The 19,189-nt window shown below is 59.9% G+C and overlaps 1 protein-coding gene and 1 non-coding gene across 14 annotated transcripts in view; both read left to right on the forward strand.

The window, feature by feature from the left end:
• The window catches only part of PRRC2B (proline rich coiled-coil 2B), an 88,438-nt gene that overhangs the window by 66,328 nt on the left and 2,921 nt on the right, over positions 1 to 19,189 (forward strand). For 4 of the 13 annotated variants that reach the window (XM_045468104.1, XM_045468103.1, XM_045468106.1 and 1 more), the window contains exons 16-31: positions 87 to 2,150; positions 3,446 to 3,642; positions 4,222 to 4,367; positions 4,900 to 5,041; positions 6,794 to 6,876; positions 7,328 to 7,516; positions 7,645 to 7,842; positions 8,286 to 8,372; positions 9,094 to 9,198; positions 9,353 to 9,545; positions 10,391 to 10,488; positions 11,429 to 11,556; positions 12,127 to 12,367; positions 15,090 to 15,269; positions 15,851 to 15,942; positions 18,068 to 18,149. In XM_045468104.1, the coding sequence (XP_045324060.1) occupies positions 87 to 2,150; positions 3,446 to 3,642; positions 4,222 to 4,367; positions 4,900 to 5,041; positions 6,794 to 6,876; positions 7,328 to 7,516; positions 7,645 to 7,842; positions 8,286 to 8,372; positions 9,094 to 9,198; positions 9,353 to 9,545; positions 10,391 to 10,488; positions 11,429 to 11,556; positions 12,127 to 12,367; positions 15,090 to 15,269; positions 15,851 to 15,942; positions 18,068 to 18,149 (4,225 nt within the window). Of the gene's footprint in view, positions 1 to 86; positions 2,151 to 3,445; positions 3,643 to 4,221; positions 4,368 to 4,899; positions 5,042 to 6,793; positions 6,877 to 7,327; positions 7,517 to 7,644; positions 7,843 to 8,285; positions 8,373 to 9,093; positions 9,199 to 9,352; positions 9,546 to 10,390; positions 10,489 to 10,781; positions 11,317 to 11,428; positions 11,557 to 12,126; positions 12,368 to 15,089; positions 15,270 to 15,850; positions 15,943 to 18,067; positions 18,150 to 19,189 lie in introns of those variants that run through there. The other 9 variants (XM_045468107.1, XM_045468108.1, XM_045468109.1 and 6 more) reach the window with 9 other exon arrangements.
• On the forward strand, positions 14,251 to 14,334 carry LOC123593906. The gene has a single exon (XR_006710591.1). It is a non-coding gene; the product is annotated as a small nucleolar RNA SNORD62 (small nucleolar RNA).

Here is a 19,189-nt window from a genome sequence, read left to right on the forward strand (position 1 = left end):
CTTTTTAAAACTAAGCTCTGTGTTCAGCATGGAAACCAGGAACCAAGCTCCAATCACATTGACTGATTTTTCTGGTTCCTTTTCAGGAATGAAAGCTCTTACTCTGCCCCCCCCGGAAGGTCAGGGGGTGTAGGTGCCCAGCGCGATCTCCTTGAGGAGAGAGGGGAGGAGTTCTTGAGTGCTTTTGACAAGAAGGCCCCAGCAGACTTTGACAGCTGTGTCTCTTCTCAAAGAATAGGCCAGGAGCTTTTGTTTCCACCCCAAGAAAATGTTCAGGAAGCGGGTGCTCCTGGGGGTCACAGCCCAGACCTCAGGTGTTCCCCACTGGAGCCCGACTTTGCCCCAGCGGAGAAAAAGCCAGAGTATAGCAGTTGGGACGTTAGCCACCCGCCAGAGTCCACGGACACGGCCAGTGGCATCGAGAAGGGAACACCCCGGGATGAGCCACCCTTTAACGTCTCTTCCTGGGAGAAGGACGGGAGCCCCAACAAACAGCCGTCCCTGGAGCCCGAGTGGACTGCCGAGCCCCGGGGCCCCGGCAGCCAGCACCAGGAGCAGACCAGCAGGACGCGGAGGTCGGGACCCATCAAGAAGCCCGTCCTGAAAGCCCTCAAGGTGGAGGACAAGGAGAAGGAACTGGAGAAGATTAAGCAGGAGCTGGGGGAGGAGAGCGCCCGAGTGGCCAAGGAGAAGGGGCCGGCTCGCAAGGCAGAGAAGGATGAGGACGAAGAGAATGACCCCGCGCTGGCCAACTCCTCCCCCTCCCCCTTGGAGGACCAGGGCCCTGCCCGTGCTAGTGTGGGCCGCGAGGCCAGCAGGTGTGACGAGGACGAGAAACCGGCCAGGGCCTGGGAGGGCAGACCCTCCCGGGAGTCCAGTGACACGCCCGCGACAAAGAGGAACAATTGGATCTTTATCGACGAGGAGCAAGCTTTCGGGGGCCGAGGGCAGGCCCGGGGCCGCGGCCGTGGCTTCCGAGAGTTCACCTTCCGAGGGCGGCCGGCGGGCAGTGGCCCAGGCCTCTGCGGTGGGGGGGTGCTTGGGGCGCGGGGCGTCTACGGCGGCGGCCAGAGGAGTGGCCGCGGCCGGGGGCTGCGGGACTTTGGCCAGCCGGAGGACTTCCCCAGGGCCAAGCCGCGACGGCGCATCGCCAGCGAGACACACAGCGAGGGCTCTGAGTACGAAGAGCTTCCCAAGCGGCGGCGGCAGCGAGGCTCGGAGAACGGGAGCGAGGGCTCGCTCCTGGAGCGGGAGGGCAGCACCCTGAGGAGGGGCGACTTCAGGGACTCCTGGCGCTCCACCAAGGCATGCTCCGAGGACCACAGCGGCCCGGAGGCCAAGAGCCGAGGCCCTCGCGCCTTCGGCCGGGCGCTCCCTCCCCGGCTGAGCAGCTGCGGCTACGGCCGGAGAACCTTTGTGTCCAAAGAGGCCGCCCACTGGCAGAGCAAGGGCCCGGGAGCCTCCTGGCAGGAGTACAGCTCCCCAGACACATGCGGGTCCCGGCGACCCGCAGACAGAGACTGTGTCCCTGACGCCTACAGACATTCTGACTCGCTTGGCGCCAGGGCCTTCGAGGACGGCCGCCTGGAGGACAAGAGGCCCTTCTTCCCCGATGACCATGCGGCCGACTCGGAAGGCGCCGAGAACCGGCCCTTCCGGAGAAGGCGTCCCCCACGTCAGGACAAGCCCCCTCGCTTCCGGCGCCTCCGGCAGGAGCGGGAGTCCCTGGGCCTGTGGGGGCCGGAGGAGGAGCCGCACCTCTTGGCAGGGCCGTGGCCGGGCCGGCCCAAGCTCTGCCCCGGGGACAAGAGCGGGTCCCCCGAGCTCTCGTACCAGAACTCGTCCGATCACGCCAACGAGGAATGGGAGACGGCTTCCGAGAGCAGTGACTTCAGCGAGCGGCGGGAGCGGCGCGAGGGCCCGGGGGCCGAGCCCGACCCGCAGGCGGACGGCAGCCTGCCCGGGGCCGCCGCGGGTGAGAAGAAGGAGCTGGCCAAGAGGAGCTTCTCCAGCCAGAGGCCCCTGGCCGACAGGCAGAGCCGAAAGCTGGAGCCGGGGGGGTTTGGGGACAAGTCCATTAGGCCAGGTGGTGGTGACGCCTCTCCCCGTTATGACAGCCAACAGAATGGGACGCCTTTGAAAGCCAAAAGGTAAAACGCAGACCGAACCCCAGGCTCTTCTCTGTTGCTGTTCTGTTACCAAGCCTGTTGTTGTAAGCAGCACCCATGCATGCATGCCCTGCCGTGTGTCCGGCGCCCCGACTCCGTCCCTCTGTCGTCCTCCAGGAGGGCCGCTGCCCACCCAGGCCGTTGTGTGTGGGCGTCTCCATCACTTGCTCTCACACTGCTTGTCTGCCTCTCTCGTGGCATGTTGTTGTCGTTGTTGTTGTCGTGGCTTGAAAACCGAAACCCAGAGCCCCAGCCCGTTGGTCCTCGAGTGGTGGCTGCCCCAGCACCCGTCAGGAGAGCTCAGCCTCCATCAGTACCCTTTGCCGCCCCGCCGAGGGGGACGCTTCCTGTGCACGGTGCCGGTCCCCCAGATTCCTCTGCCCCTGGACTGCTCTCCCCCCGCGTCCTACTGGGCCATCTAGCCTCCTGGTCCTGTAGGGACAGCTCTTCCCAAGTGGCTCTGCCTCTTGGCGGTGAGGAGATGCGGCTCCGTTTCAGGGATTGACCACCTCCTGGTGGGAAGAGCCAGGCAGTGGCAAAAGCAGGTGAGCTGCCTGAGGCCCTGTGAGCGTCTCTCAGGGGATCTGGAGGCTTCCAGGCGGCTCAGGTTTGTGTGGCTCATTGCCTGCAGGCTGCCTGGAATCCGGGAGAGGGGAGAGCCCGTGCAGAGACTCACTCGTGCAGCCTGTTTTTCTGATCCATGCCTCCGCCTGAGGAAGGCCACTTCCTACCTCCCAGTCTCCTTAGAAACCTGGGGGCCAGAAACCTGGATTGGAATCCACTCAGCTCCAAAGAAGGAGCCCTAGGGGAATGCTGATCTTTCCAGGTGTTGGGCTGGCCTAGCTTTCCAGGCCCCAGCTGCTGACACGGGGCTTTGCTTCTGACTTCTGCTGAGAGCCTTGTTGTGTGGCCTGGCCCGGCTCCTTGACTCCCTGGTCAGTCTCCCGTGCCAGGAGTGGTAAGGGCTGTGGCCCGGCTCTGGGCATTCCCCTTTGTTCTCTCCTGTCTGCAGCCCTGCTGAGTTTGGCACGCAGTGGGAAAGAACCGAGGCACTGAGCCCTGGAAGGGGTCAGAGAAGAGCAGTTGTCCCCGTGAGCTGGCAGTGTGGCCGTAGGAGGGCTGCCGCTGGGGAGCAGCTTCGACTGCGCAAAGGGGGCGCGCTGTAGGTCAGGGCCCCGTGTCCACGTGCGTGCCGTGTGCACATGCTGATCGTCCCTTTCTCTCCTTCCCCAGCCTCTGGCCGCTTCTGAGCTAACGCGGTTCTTCCTTCTTCCTAGGTCCCCAGATGAGACCTTGCCCGCGGGTCTCGGTTGCAGCAGTGGGAGCAGCCACTACGTGCTGGAGCGGGTGGCCCACGGTGCCTCCGACATCCCCGAGGCCTCCTGCGAGACGGCGGAGGAGGCGGCCAAGCTGGTTGCTCAGAGGGCGGGCGAACAGGGAGAGACCATGAAACAGTTTGACCTGAACTATGGAAGTGAGTCTGTCCCCTCACATCTTCGGGCCCCTCAAAACCGAAGGCCACGGTGGCTTTCGAGGGTTGCTGGGTTTGCCCATCCGTTCTCTGAACATCGTGGCCTCTGGGCAGGTGGTGGGCCAAGTTCCAGGGCGACGCTGGTGAGCAGAACGGATATGGTTCCTGCCCTCCTGCTGCTCACAGCCTTGCCACCCCCGTAGCAGCCCCGGTGCCCCAGTTTTACAGAGGGGGACCCCGAGGCCCAGCGAGGTTGTGTGGTGTGTCCAGGGTCACGCGGCTGGCTAGCACCAGAGCAGAGACTTCGGTCACCAGCGTCTTTTCTTAAACTGTAGTGTTACTGGCGTCTGCGGTGTGAGACAACCGTGTGCTGAGGAGGCCTGGGCGGGGGCGGGGGGAGAAGGGACCCTTTCAGGATTTCCATAGACTCCCAAGTACAGTCTGCTCCTTGGAGACATCAGGCCTGGTGCCGCCCGACCTTCGGAGCTGAGCTGTCCTTAGATATCAGAAACCGGTAGGGTTGGGTTATTCTTTCTTCCGATGAATGGAGACACTGTCCCTTCTTGTGAAATCTGGGTTCAGATTCCATCATTGAAAACTGCGGTTCCAGCCCTGGGGAGGAGAGTGAGGTGGGCCCCATGGCGGGCGAAGGCTTCATTGAGGTCCTGACCAAGAAGCAGCGCCGTCTGCTGGAAGAAGAGAGGAGGAAGAAGGAGCAGGCCGTGCAGGTAGGGGGTGTGGGGTGGAGGGCAGGCCGGCACAGAGAAACCCAGAGCGAGGAGAGAGAGTTCTGAATCAGGCCCAAGCTAGAAGAGGGGAAGGCGGGCACAGCAGCATGCTTGTGCCCCCGACATCACCAACCCTGTTGTCGTGTGGGAGTAGGTGATGTTAGCCCAGTGCTTGGAGAAGGTGACTCATCCCAGGTGACAACAGGATGCAGACCTCCCTCAGGCCCCCCTCCTCCTACCACTCCAGCCTGTGTGGGATGAGATTTGTCACCCAGGGCGTCTCGAGGGCCGGGGACCCTGTATTCAAACTGCAGTCAGGCCTGGACCCTGCACCCTTGGCCTCTGCAGCCTGCATGCACCAGCCTGTCGCCCTTCCCGGGGATGGTGTGGTTGGCCTTGCCATTCACCCGTGGCTGAGATGCCAGCGTTCCTGCACCCCTGGGGCAGTTTCCCATGGTGTGGTTCTGGCGGGGAGAACTCGTGCTTCACGCCTCACGTCTGGGCCAGACAGCGTCACCTCTTTTCTCCTTAGGTGCCTGTCAAGGGTCGAGGTCTTTCGTCCCGTATTCCTCCTCGGTTTGCTAAAAAGCAGAACAACTTGTGCCTGGAGCAGGGTGACGTGACCGTGCCTGGCAGCAGCCTGGGCACGGAGATCTGGGAGAGCAGCGGCCAGGGTAAGAGTTGGGTGCTTGGGCTCAGCTGCTTGGTCCACGGCTGTCCCCAGGGCAGGGGGTCTCTTCTCTGGGAGCGTCCTGTTTTGGGGCTTTGCATGCCTGTGGGGTTTGCCTGTTTCCTGCCTCCTCTCCGGAGCCACGGTGTCAGAAACCGTCTCGGCACCACCGGCAGCCCCTGAACAGCTGGAAACTCCCCTGCCTGTGATTTGGGGCAAGAGTGCACCATTCCTTGCGTCCACTGATCTGGACAAGGGAGGCCCCGTCGCTGCCCGGCTCCGGCCACGGGGGGAGTTGGCTCGACTCCTTTGCCCCTGTCAGGCACCCAAGAAACTCAGCTTGTGGAGGAGCACCAGGTGACCGCCAGGGAGGAGGAGCGGGTCCAAAGCTTTCCTGTCTGTGCCGCGTGCCGGCCCTGACGCCGGGCACTCCTGGCCACTCCTCCTCATGCTCTCCTGAGCCAGACAGGCTTGAGACCAAAGTGAGGAGACCTCACTTTTTGGAAAATTTATTTTCCTGAACTTAAAAAAAAAAAAAAAAAAAATTCAAACCCAATGCTCTTTTTTTGGGTAACTCTTCGTTTTAAAATACAAAAGCAATTTTTTTTTTTTTTTTTTAGCGTTTGTTTTTGAGGGAGGGCACGAGTCAGAGAGGGGCAGAGAGGGGGACAGAGGACCAGAAGCAGGCTCTGCGTTGACAGCGTGAGCCGGACGTGGGGCTTGAACTCACGAGCTGTGAGATCATGACCTGCGCGGAAGTCAGACGCCCAACCGACCGAGCCACCCAGGTGTTCCTGAGATACAAAACCATGTTAATCGAGCAGATTCTTCATTAATGTCTGCTTGAGGCAGAGCCCTGGAGAGTACACAGGTGAAGAAAAGCATGATGCTTCACAGGGGAGCCTAGAGAAATTATCCATTTCCGGTGTGTTAAACAAAGTAGCCGAGGACCCTGGAGTGCAGTGACGTGATCCCAGAGCCACATGACAGACACTCAAAGTTCTGGGTCCTAGGTGTTGATTCTTTGAATCTTCCCTCCTGGCCTATCACGTTCCGGGCTAAAACCTAGGTTCCAACACGTTACAAATAACACCGGACGACGTTCAACTCTGATTCGAAGTAGGATCTTCTCTTCATAAAATATGGCTGTGAGTTGATTTGGTAGCACACGTGAGCAGGGTATCACACTCCGAATGTCCACAGATAACCTCCCAGGTTGTCGCTCGGAGCAGGCTGGACGCCAGCCCCTGCCCTCGGGCCTTTACTGCCAGGACCCGCCTCACTGGCCGCTCAGCCCCGGGGGCGCGTGCACGGCTTCAGAGGGTCCCTGGCTCTGAAAATAGCACGTCGGGTTTGCATACATACGCAGGGTCTGCGGCTTTGGTGGGAGTCCTGGAGTGGTCCTCGAGCTAACAGAGGTTGAGTAGTACCAGCCTAGATCCTCGAGAGACTCTGTGAAGCTGCCAGGCTTGTAGAAATGCACAGTCGGCTTAAGATTAAGACCACGTCAGTACACGGAGTGGCGGTACAGCTTTCTCACGGATGGGAACGAGAAGTTGCTGGCGTGCCTTCCAGAGCAAGTAGCGGATGAAGTAAAGGGAAGCACGCTTCTTGGAGCGTGAGGATGTTGGGAAGTCGGGTGAAGCTACCAGAGCAGCTCCAGTGCCCTGCATGGGGCAGGAGAGCTGGGAGGGGCTGCGCCAGCCAGGTGGTTCCCCTGCACGGCCCTGACTCTCTGTCTTGCACCCTCGGGCAGCCCTCCCCGTCCAGGCCCCGGCCAGTGACTCCTGGACTAAAGCCGCAACTGCCTTCAACAGCGCCGAGCCTGGCTCCGCCGAGGTGAGTGACCACTGAGCCACTCGCGGGCAGCGCGCGAGCCCACCGCCCCCGTGGCCGGCTCGTCCTGGGCCTCGTGCACCCTTGCCCAGCCCAGCTCTTCCTCGCCGCGCCGATGAGCCTGGCCCAGAGCCTGATGCCACTGGCCCTGGCTTGGCGCTGGTCTTTGTTCCTGACTTCTGGGGAGGGTGGGCGACCGGGCCCGTGGTGGCAGTCGCCCTGTCTGACCTGGCCACAAGGGAATGAGCTTGGCGGCCCCGTCCCTGGCGCCCATTGCATACCGTGGTTTTTTGATCGCGTCTTCATTTGGCGGGTCAGGGCCCAAGTCAGGACGGGGCTAAAAAGGACAGGCTTACGGGGGTGTGTCTCAGCCACGCACTTGGTCCCACTTCCTGGGCAGTCCCATGTTGGAGTTTGAGGGTCAGGGTTCTCACCCGTTTTGTGCCTCGCACAGCAGGGTTTTAAGAGCAGCCAGGGGGATAGCGGCGTTGACCTGAGCGCCGAGTCTCGGGAGTCGTCTGCAACATCCTCCCAGCGCAGCTCCCCGTATGGCACTCTGAAGCCGGAGGACATGAACGGGCCTGGCCTGGAGCCCAAGGCTGACGGCCACAAGGAGCAGGCCCAGAAGCAGCCCGAGCCAAAGGTCAGCTGGAAGTCCCTCCATGGAGGCCGGGGCCTGCCGTCCCTTGTCTTCTCCCCTCTTGTGCTCAGAAGCTTGGGACTGGGGTCCTTCCAGCCCGTGTTTCTCAGCATCTCTGGTTTTCTATCAAGGACTCAGATCAAGGCTCAGGACAGAGCAAGGAGCACAGACCGGGACCCATTGGCAATGAGCGCTCTCTGAAAAACAGGAAGGGCTCAGAGGGGGCCGAGCGGCTGCAGGGAGCCGTCGTCCCGCCCGTTAACGGGGTGGAGATTCACGTGGACTCTGTGCTGCCGGTGCCGCCCATTGAATTTGGAGTCAATCCAAAAGTGAGGCTTGGATGTGTTTCTTTCCTACCCCCCAACCCCCCTCACAAGTCCCCCGTGGTTTTGAACTTGGAGAGGGAGGGGAGGTGCTGAGACGGGGCTGTCACCTAGAAAGAGCCGGGGGACAGAAGCTGAGCAGCTCTCTGGTGGAGTGTGTCAGCCTGCAGGATGAGGCAGGTGCCACTGAGCTGCCTTCTAGATTATGCTGACACCAGCCAGGTTCTCAGGCTGGGCAGACTAGTGATCTTCACCGTCTCTTTCGGGATTGGCCGGTGGGCATAGGCAGGGAGCACGGAGGGAGGGTCATGGGGTGGCGTCCTTTTTTGGGTGCTATCTGGTGGACGCTGCCCACTAGATTTCTTGAGTCTTGGAGACTGGATCAAATTAATGTGTGCCTCTTCTGAAAAGCGGGCAGATGATTTCAGTGAGCTCTTCCTTCTCTTCAGGACTCGGATTTCAGCTTGCCACCTGGCTCTGCCTCTGGTCCCGCAGGGAATCCGGTCGTCAAACTTCAGGACGCCTTGGCCAGTAACGTGAGTGTGTGTTTCCCTCTGTTTCTTGTGCTGGCAGGCCCTGGAGAGAAAGGAGCAAGGCTTCTGGGGGGCTCTGAAGCCAGAGGAGGGGGCCAACACCAGCTTTGGGGTCAGGCAGACCTGGGTGCGTGGCACAACGCGTTCTCTAGCTGGTTACGTGTCCTCGGGCGTGTTGCGTAAATGTCCTGTGCCCCGGTTTTGTGATCTTACCACGGGAAAACAGAACTTCTCAGGTCCGGGTTATTTGACGTTCTGTGGTTACGTTTGTTTGGTAGTGCTGGGATGAACCAATGTGTTTACTCAGAATCCCTCTGATACGCTGAGGGGCACTGGGCACACATGGGAGGGTCTGTTGGCCACATGTGTGAAGAAACGTTACCAGGGACCTCGTTCAGTTTCTGGTGGGGGGGCGGAGACGGGACCTGGGGGTCTCCACGCCAGGCGTCGGCGCCTCTGTGCTGGTAGCCGGGCGTTGTGCCTGGCGCGGCCGCCCCTGCCCGAGTGCTCCGTGGGCTGTGGGTGTGCAGGTGGCTCTCCACAGACTTCTGTTGAGAGAATCAGGGAAGACCACTGACCGGAGCAGATCAGCTTGGGTGTCTGCTCCCGGCAGGTTCACCGTAGGGGTCTTGAGCGCCCGCGGGCAAAACCAAAGGTGCGTTTTGCTCTGCTGTCATGTTGTCCCTGTGCCTGTCGTGTTCCATGGTCTCCTTTCCCCTTCCAGGCTGGGTTAACACAAAGTATTCCCATCCTCCGGCGTGATCATCACATCCAGAGGGCCATCGGCCTCTCCCAAATGTCCTTCCCCACCGCCGACCTCACCCTGAAGGTAACGCCAGGCCGGCGCTAGGCAAAGGCTGCGGGGCGCCTTAGCTTGCCGAGGGCTGGAGCACGCAGCCCCGCCCGCCCGCCCATCCTGGGGCCTCGATCTGTGCCGTCTCCCGCCTTCTTGGAAGTAATTCTTCCTTCCCCTTGCTTTCCAGATGGAGTCCGCACGCAAGGCTTGGGAAAATTCACCCAGTTTGCCAGAGCAGAGCTCCCCGGGAGGCGCGGGCTCGGGAATCCAGCCCCCGTCCTCTGTGGGCGCCTCCAACGGCGTCAGCTACAGCTCGTTCGGCGGAGTTTCCATGCCGCCCATGCCCGTGGCCTCCGTAGCACCCTCTGCTTCTCTTCCAGGTATCTCCTCCCTCACCTGAACCAGCTCAGGGAGGCTCCCTTCGCTGTCAGGAGAAAAGTGGTGCCGGCCTTGAGCACCTCCCCCTACCCTGACTTGAGTGTGCAAAAGTAGGAGCTTGTTGATGGGCCGGGTGGTCCTGGCCTCCCAGGTGCTACAGACCCCTGGCCCTCCCCTCTACCCTGCGTCCCTTCTGTGGTGTGGGAAGCAGACCAGGGGCAAGCAGAGACAGGGCTTGGAGTCAGAGCCGGGTCACATGCAGGGGCTGTGTCCTCTCTGCCTTCAAGTGGCTCAGCCCTCCGGGCCACAGCCCCTTCCTTCCTCTGTGAGATACACCTGGCTCTCTCTGGGCTGTTAGCTCGTGACACAGAGTCAACCTGCAAAGTGCTTCGTGTCAGCCAAGCCCTCACAGGTGGCCCATCAGTGGTAGACTGCTGTGTTGGTGCCCCCAAGGGAGAGGGCAGGGGTTTTGAGGGCCCAGCTGCCAGGGTCTCGACGCATTTCCAGTGGACCATCCTGCTCTCCACCGTGGACTCCGTGCAGGGAGACAGAGGAGTAGGGGGCTGAGACCAGGGCTGCCTGAGCTGCAGTGGAGCCCCTCCCCAGGGTGTGGTTCAGTGGGCCCGGGGTCTGGTGAGTGAGGTCAGTTGTCCACCCCCCTGGGCCCGTGTTCCCCTGGGGGCGAGCAAGTGTGGGGCTGTGGGGCGCAGGGCCAGCAGCAGGGGACCGAGCAGGCTCTGACACACTCCGTCCCTCCCACTGATTCCCCAGGAAAGTGTGCGTGCCTGGACGTTCAGGAAGGGTGAGGCTTGACTCTGTCCTGTCTGCTCTCGGGTTCTGTTTGCAGGCAGCCACTTGCCACCTCTGTACCTGGACGGCCACGTGTTTGCAGGTCAGCCTCGGCTGGTTCCTCAGACGATACCTCAGCAGCAGAGTTACCAGCAGGTGATGACAGCCGGACAGGTGGCCCCGTGGGGGATGGGGATGCAGCACGTGGTGGAATTAATTTCCCTTCTCGACTTGTTTACTGTCTTGTTTCTGTGTCCCCTCACGTGGACCGCCCAGCACCCAGCCCATCCTAGCAGGCAGGAAATGTTTGGTGAATGAACACAGGAGAGGCAGGGAAGAGGAATGGAACTTGGCACTCTAGACTCCTAGATCCCCTCTGTCAGTTCTTCCTGTGTCCTAGCTGGGGAATTAGCTGAAATGGAATTCTCTTTGGTATCCTTTGGTATCAGGTATCCTTCTGATGAAGAGAAGAAAGGCCTAGACTCCCAGGCATGGATGCGTTAGAAAGAGGTAGTTTTAGAAATGTGCAGGTGTTTGTTTTCGTGCAGGATGGGCGTATTTTCTGTGCTGCAAGGGGCAGAGTTCTGGAAGTCTCCCTCCTGAACCTGGTGTGGGGCCTTTGATGGTCTGGCACCCCATGGACCTGTGTGCCTGGATGGTGGGGCCCTTGGGCAGAAGTAGATTTGGGGACAGAGAACAGAGGACTTGGCCTGTCCTGATCTCTTTATGAAACATGTTCTTAAACATTACGTTGTTGAGATTTATGATGTATCGATGTTCACCTAACCGGATCATACTGAATGTAGTTTTCGTGTATGTTTCCCGTTGACAGGTGCATGCTGAAATGCACCTCTGTGGACAGCTGTAGCCAGAATTCGTTCTTGCTGTTGTATAGAACCCAGCGTAGGAAATCACGGTTTGGGGTTGTTACCCAGTTTTTGCCTTTTCCCCAAGAGCAAGGAAAGCACCGGAAGGGCCATGCTCCAGTTTGCATTTGGGGCAGTGTTTGAGCTGCTGCGTGGAGCAGGGGGTGTGGCGGGGGGCAGACACCCACCCTGGAGGGCACTGCGGTTACCTGCCTGGCTTCCCACCACAGGCTGCCGCTGCCCAGCAGATCCCGATTTCCCTTCACACGTCTCTGCAGGCTCAGGCCCAGCTTGGACTGAGGGGTGGGCTCCCCGTCTCCCAGTCTCAGGAGATCTTCAGCTCCTTACAGCCCTTCAGGTGAGGTGTAGCCAGAAGCTCAGGCCCCCGCGGCCCGTGGACGTGCCCCTCTGGACTGTTTCCACTCCACACTTCTCTGCTTGGCGGTGGGTCGGGGGCGTGGTGGTCTCGGCAGAGTCGTCATTAACCTGCTGCAGGAGCTGCCGTGGGCTTGATCGCACTCGATGGATGGCCTTGTTTTTCCTTTCCCTGTCATCCTACCCCTCCTGAGCCCCTCCTCTACCCATCTCCCACCACCCTCGGTGGGCTCTTCCCACGCATCTGAGGTCCTGTGCTTTTGGCATCCCCTGGGTTTTCCTGTGCCTTGCGCAGCCTGGATGATTTCGCTTGTGTAATCGAGGGACGCTCAGACTGTGGTCTCTAGACCTGCAGCATCAGCACCATCTAGGAGCTTGTCATAAATGCAAATCCTCAGACTCTGTCCCAGGCCCTTCTGAGTCAGAAACTCTGAGGGCGAGGCCAGCAGTGTGGGTTTTAGCAAGCCCTCTGGGGGATGGTGGGGGGTGCCCTCATTTGAGACCCTCTGGTGTAGTCCTGCACCCGACCCCACTGTCTGTCTGGCTTTTGCAGATCTCAGGTGTACATGCACCCCAGCCTGTCACCGCCCAGCACCATGATCCTCTCTGGAGGCACGGCCCTGAAGCCTCCCTACTCGGCCTTCCCAGGCATGCAGCCCTTGGAGATGGTGAAGCCCCAGTCCGGCTCCCCCTACCAGCCCATGAGCGGAAACCAAGCCCTGGTCTACGAGGGCCAGCTCGGCCAGGCTGCTGGCCTGGGTGCCTCGCAGCTGTTGGACTCCCAGCTTCCACAGGTCAGGAATTCAGCCCCTCTCGCCCAAAACACTGGGCTTTTTTCTTCTACCATGGCTTTCTCCCTCGTATCCACCTCTCGCTGCGTGCTGACTTACATGCTGTTTGCGACCATTGGGACTGGTCCTCGGGCTGCTAGAACGGGGGCCAGGTCTCCCACCTCATGTGCCTATCCCAAGAGTGCTGCTTCTCCCGCGGCTTCTCTCCCGCCCTCATCCTGGGGGGCTTGGAGATGAGGTGTGCGCGTCCTCCTGGCATTCCCACCGATGCTTCTAGACCGCTGTCCCTCCCTTCTCCCTGAAACCCCAGCTCTGGAGCCCATAGTGTTGACTACTGCACTGGCCTCCGTGTTGCTGTGAGTCCATATTTTGAATCTAGCATTTGGCTTCATGTCGTCCTCTCCCGTGACCGTCCGCAATATCAGACACCTTCGGGGGTCACCCCTCTCCTCCTTTGGCCCCTGGCCCAGTCTCTGCGACACAGCTCCTGTTACAGCTGCTGGTGGTTTCAATGTCTGCGTAGTTGATACGTCGTCTCTGTACGCACAGACCTGTTCCCTCCACCGGTACCGCGGCCCTCTTGCTGCCAGCGGTCCGCTGTGCCCATGATCCTGTCTGGATTGGTCACTGCTAGAAACTGTACCTCTTTCTTTATCTCAAGATTAAGGGTCCTACCCAGTCACCGCCTCTGCTTTCTTAGCTCTTTCCCTCTAGCCACCCGGCTCCAGCCACCTTTTTATCACCGTCCCCCTATGGGCTCACTTCCTTCTCTGCTCACTTTTTCTCTTCTCTGGGCCCCCCTGCAGTGTTTCCACCTTGGTGGAGTCCAGTCCCGCCTTTGCACAACTGTCTGTGTCAGGAGAACACCAGCCCCGCTCAGACCACCTGCGGCTGCACGCCGGCAGCCGCACTCAGGCCCGGTCCCTCCCCGCCGCCCCAGCACCCGCTCCTGACTTGGAGCTTCCTCCTCACCGCCTTCCACCCGCCTGCATCTTGCTTACGGTGTCCCTAGAGAAACGAGATCTCGTGTCAGGGTGGGCTAGTCGTGCCCGGGAGAGGCCCCCTCACCCCCCGTCCCTCCTGCTCGCAGGGCCACCTTCTGGGGAGGAGGGTCCTCCGGATTATACCCAGACAACCCTATTGTTCTTCCTTTCAAAAAAAAAAAAAAACCAACAAAATTGTGTAAGCACACGCATCAGTTCCCGATGGTTATTCTTTGCTCTCGTCCTGCTGCCCCGTCGGCCACACTTGACCCAGAGAGGCTCGTTCCCCTAGAGTCCTGTTCTTCGCTCAGTTCACGGGCACCATCCTGGCGAAACCCTCCTCGTTACCCGCCTGGTCTGTGGTTTCTCCGTGTCCCGCGGGCTCTGCTCTCCGACCCCTGTCTAGCCCTGTGGCTCTACGTCCCATCCAAACCTGTCTTCCTGCTGCCCCCCAGCTGTGTTCTCCAGCCCGTGGGCTACGCGTCGCCTCTGCTCTGGCGTCTTGCGGCATCTCCCGCGTGACACATGCTGGCACCATGTCCAAGACCTGAGTTCTCCGGGTCCTCCTGGCTGTCGTGTCCGTGTCCCCTGTAGGTCCCCACTTCCCCTCGCGCCTCCTCTGATCCTTCCGCGGGGGTCCTGTTGGCCCTACCTGTGGAAAGCATTCCGGATCCAGCCATGCCTCGTCCCCGCCCTCCACCTTCCTCCCCACCCAGGCTCCTGTGGGGGCTCCTCCCTGATCTCCCGCCTCTGCTCTTGGGCCTGACAGTCTGTTCTCAACACACCAGCCAGGGTGCCCCCGGAACACAAGTCTCCCGAAATACAGCGCTGTCCTCCTCCTCGTCCCGCTCCCTGCTGTGTGCAGGGAGGAGCCTGGGGTCTGGAGGCTCTGGCTGCTGCTCGTCTCCGTGATGCGATTCCAATAGATCCTTCTGACCCTCCACTGTGGACTCAACGCAGGGGGTGAAGAGGAAAGTGACTGAGAGACGACAAGTGGCTTCCTTGCGCCAGTCCCGAGTCTCCAGGCCCCTCTCCTCCCTGTCACCCCCCCCCACCCCCACTTTCTTCTGATATAACGGCCTTCAGAAGGATCCAGAGTCTCCAGTTCAGTTCCAGAACCCCTGAACCCCAGAACCCCAGAACCCAGTTGTGTCTTGTTTTGTATCGCCATTAGAGCAACAGCAAAGCAACAGAGGAGTTTTGCCTTTTTGTGCTGCACCAAAGAGGCCAAAGATACACCTCCACACAGCTTTCGTCCCTGGGGGCTCGCTTGGACGTTGCTTCCTAAGAAGCCTTCCTGACCTTCCCTTCCTCTTCCCCATCCCCCACGCACATGGGGTTTGCTGCCCACATTCCACGTGCTGGGTCCTTGCCGCTCCCTGGTCTGACCACGTCCTGGTGCTTCCCCGGCACGTAGCGTGCACTGAGCAGACCCCTGCTGGGTGCGAGCAAGAAGGTGTGGGGTGCACGTGGCTCCTGCAGCCCTAGAGGGGAGCCGTGTGCGGGGCCTCGGGCTTATCTTCACCCCCTGCCTTGTTCCGGCGATCAGACCTGCCCCTCCCTCACAGGGTGTGCTCGAACAGAAACCCAGAACCTGTGGCTGTGCAGAGGCCTCTCTTTAGCTGTCTTGAAACGAGAACCTGAAGCATAATCTGTGTTTGCTCTTGGGGGCAGGTGTGACCAGTAGTCTGTGGCTTTCTCCCCAACATCCATGCCTCCTCTTGACTGTCCCTGTCCTCCAGCAGCTGACGATGCCGCTGCCTGGCTCCCAGCTGCCTCTGCCTCGGTACGGCTCCGGGCAGCAGCCCCTGATTCTGCCACAGTCCATCCAGCTGCCACAGGGGCAGAGCCTCTCCGTCGGGGCTCCCCGACGAATCCTTCCACCTGGCTCCCAGCCTTCGGTCCTTAACACCAGCAGAGAGGTAAGGATGACTTCATCCTGTCGCGTCCTGGGGAGAACCCTTACTAGCCAGTGAGGAACCACTGTTGTGGCAGAAAGTGCCAGAGGTCTAGGTGAGGGGCAGGCTCTTGGCCTCACCAGACCACTGGTTTCCTGCTCGTGGGGAACCCCATGGTGGGACCCCCTTGGTTCCTGTGTAAGCTAGCGATGGGAACCAAGGCCCAGAGCAGAGGGGAGGAGTGTGGTAGCTGATGCTGATGCTTGGGCCCTTCGGCCTGTGGAGCCGCTGTGGGGCCATTTCAGAGACCGGTCCCCCAGATCCCCAGAAAATGTGTCTGGCCTGGGCTCTGCTGATGGCCGTCCTGGTGGTGACGCACAGTCCTCTCTCCCCACTGCACTTCAAAAAAACAAAAACACAGAGTACAGTTCCCACTTCCAAGAAGCCGCCTCCTGAGCCTAGACTGGGGGGCAGGGGAGTACGCATTTCTTTAGAGAATTCCTCTGTCCGCAGAAGTCCTCATCGGCTCTGCACGGGTGGTTCAGTGAGGGCCAGGTGTCTCCAGGGCCATCGAGTGACCCCTCATTCCTTCTTGGTGTCTTTAGTCCTCTCAGATGGAGATGAAGGGCTTCCACTTTGCCGACAGTAAACAGAATGTTCCTTCAGGAGGCTCCGTGCCATCACCGCAGACTTACAGGTAAAGAAATACCCTGGGAGTCGGATGCTGCATCGCCGAGTACTTGGTCTAGATGCGACTCAGTGGTGTTGGCGAGTCCTCGGGGACCAGGGAGAGCCCCGGAAGGGCCCTGAGGCTGGGTGCCCTTGGAGGCCACGTGTCACCTTGAAGTTTCAGTGCTGGGACACGCTCCTGTTTTAGTTAACCATGGAGAAATCAGGAACTGTCAGAGCAGTTTGCCTTTAATCATCATAATAAAATGCTCTGGTTTGGGAGAGCTTTCTGGAAAGGTAGGAAAAGGAACAACGGATGTTTTACTAGCGTGAGGCCCATCCTGACTGCTCACAGCTTTCTCACCAGATTTTACAAAGGATTCACTGGCCAGGAAGGTACACGCCCTGGAAGGCGGGGAGAATTCCCTTTCCTCAGGGCTGCCTGTCCCCGGCCCCGGGCCTCTGGCCCTGCCAGGCCGGTGGCTGCTGGCCTCACGGGGGCGTCCGTGCCTCCCACAGCGCAGACCGGCACCTTCTCTTTGCGTCCTTGGCCTCGGTCTCTGCCTCCAATAGCTGCCCCAGGTCCCTTACTTAGCTGGATCTGGAGGTGGCTTTGTGTGAGTCCCTGTGCTGAATTCCTTCTACTAGAAAGCGGCAGAACCAGTGGTTCGCTGACCTGCTCGCCCCGAGGAGAAGTGTGCAGGGACGGGAGGCAGCATGCTGTGGCGTGGGGCCCACGGGTGGGTGCAGCCAACTCTTGTCTCATGTGGGAGAAGCCTGGAGAGCCCTCGGGCTTGCAGGGCAGGGGGTGGGTAGAACAGACGTGCACGGCTCGCAGCGCCCTTGCCCTGTGAGAGGTTAGCAGCCCGGCTCCGGGGTGGCCCGGGCCCCTTGAAGGGAACGCTGTTGCACATCAGGTCGCCATCTCGAGTCTTCGTGCCGTGGCCACGCTGCCCCGTCGCTCCTGGAGTGTCGAGGCTGCGTTTCTCCTCTGTCCCGTCCGTCTGGTCATTCCATACTTCCACATTTCCAGAGAAAGGCGTTTTTTGTGACCTTTTCCCCATTTCATCATCTTTTCTGTTCTTCTTTTATTCTCTTGGCCTCACTTCTTTTTGTTTATTTGTTTTGTTCCCCAACCATATTTTTCACAAAGGTCAAAACAACAGAACTGTAGGAAAGGTGCAGCCAGACAGCCACACAAACAGTGAGCGTAGGTTGGACTAGAGGAAGCTTCGCAGATGAACAGATGCTGTGTCTCCGTGGCTGCCACAGGTGGCATTTAGCCGCATCCAAGGACAGAGACAAACCAGAACACGGAAACTCACATAACAGGAGTCGTCCGTGTCTATTTAGCGTAGGAATGGCAGCAGCGAACTCTTTGGAGAAAGACTATGTAGAAAACATAAACATTAACGGATAGCCTTTGTTCGGTCGGCATGTTAGTGGGGTTGGGAAAATTGGTATATTTTCACAGAGCAGTGTTCCCCATGTTTTCTGGACGCAGAGCTTCTGAGGCACGTCCTGCCACAAAAGGGCCCTCCGGTCAGGTCCTTGGACGTGCTTATTGGGGGTCATGCTCCTCAGCACGAGGGGGGTCCAGGTACCTCCGCCATCGCGGGTCCTGACAAACTCAGCACATAGCACTTCTCAAGCTTTTGACCACAGAATCTTTTTCTCCACGTGGCATGTAATTAGCGTCCACGAGAACTGATTGTCCAGTCAGTGGAACACATTCAGAAAGACGTCCTGAAAGATTTTTGTTGCTCTTGGTTTCCCTTTCCGCCCCTCCCACCCCCATCGTATACAAAAGTGAAAACCTAAGAAAATACTCCGCACTGCCCTTAAGTCAGCTGCATAGACCGTGTGTCTGGGTCACAGAATCCCATTGGCCCAAACCCCCCAAACCCTGAGAGACGGTCGGTGCCCGTCCACCCGTCTGGTCAGTGTCTGCCCACGGCAGGGGCCTTGGCCTCTGTGCCTTCGGGTGCGTCTGCGTGAGCCGCCCCAGCACCCTCTGCACTCTGGCTGTCCGAGGTCTTGGCTTTCCTCTGTTGGAGAGGGTGCCGCCCGAGCCAGGGCCGCGCTGTGTGCTAGGCTTGACTCCATTGTCTGGCGACGCGCGTGTTCTCACCCCCTGCCTTTGGTTTTTTCAGGCCTAGCTCTGCTAGCCCCAGTGGGAAGCCCTCTGGATCAGCAGTTAACATGGGCTCTGTGCAGGGACACTACGTTCAACAGGTAGAAGATGGCTTTCCAGACCTTCCAGCCCCGGACGCTTAGGCCCATCTCCAGGCGCCAAAAGAGAAGGGACTGTGTCCAACCCATTTGAGTGCTCCTTTTATAAAGAGAGACGTGCCCTAAGCGCTTAGAGTGTGGCGCCGGGAGCCGGCAGCCGGCAGCCTGAGTCCCTCCTGGCGAAGGCATTTCTCCTCTTGACGGGCGTCTGGATCCTTCCTTGTCCTGCAGAGAAGGGAGGATGCGGATTCCTCTGAGGAGGTGGTGCCAGAAGGTGGACTCTCCTTCCACAGCGATTTGGGCTGTGAAGGCGCTGGGACTCGGTTAGGTCTGTGGGTCAGCTCTAGAAGCCGCGTGTGTGCATGTGCGTGTGTGCGCGTGTGTGCGCGTGCGTGCCGGCTCCAGTAAGTGCTGTGTCTCGTCTCTGTCTTGGCTGGGTGGGATTACACGTGGAACGACGCCTTCCCGTTCTGTGACAGAAGGGGTTTCTCAGGGTCTCTGCCTTCAGGCACCGTTCTCGGCTACTGCTCTAAAACGCGATGAGGCTCCAGAGCTCCCACGCATCAGGCGTGGTTTTTTACTAATACCGCATTCCTGGCTGGTGGAGGTAGAAGTTTGATTGGTTCCCTGGAGGGTCGCTCCTTGAATTGCTTGAACTGAGCTGCTAAAGCTTTCTTCCAGAGTTTGCACCCCGGTTGGGGGGGGGGGGCGGGCAGAGTCGAGGCTGGCCGCTCTGTGACCCGTCCACTGCGCAGAGCTGCAGGTCAATGGGACCCTGGCTGGGAATCTCGAGGGCATACTAGGGTCCTGGGGAAAGGTCTCCACAGAGCGGGAGGCAGGGGAGGTCCAAGATTGGGGAGGACCAAGTCCACCTAGTGGCCCCGTGCCCCTCGGCAAACATCCGGGAGTTCCGACTCGTGGGGTGCGCTTGGATCTGCTCGGGGGCTTTTTACCCTTGGGCCATGGGGGGCACTGATTTGAAAAGGTCTCTCGGGTCGGCCTGGGAAGTGCTGCTCCTTCAGAGGCCCGTGGGCATCACAGAA

Source organism: Leopardus geoffroyi, chromosome D4 (genome assembly GCF_018350155.1).
Source record: "Leopardus geoffroyi isolate Oge1 chromosome D4, O.geoffroyi_Oge1_pat1.0, whole genome shotgun sequence".
Classification (NCBI taxonomy): Eukaryota; Metazoa; Chordata; class Mammalia; order Carnivora; family Felidae; genus Leopardus; species Leopardus geoffroyi.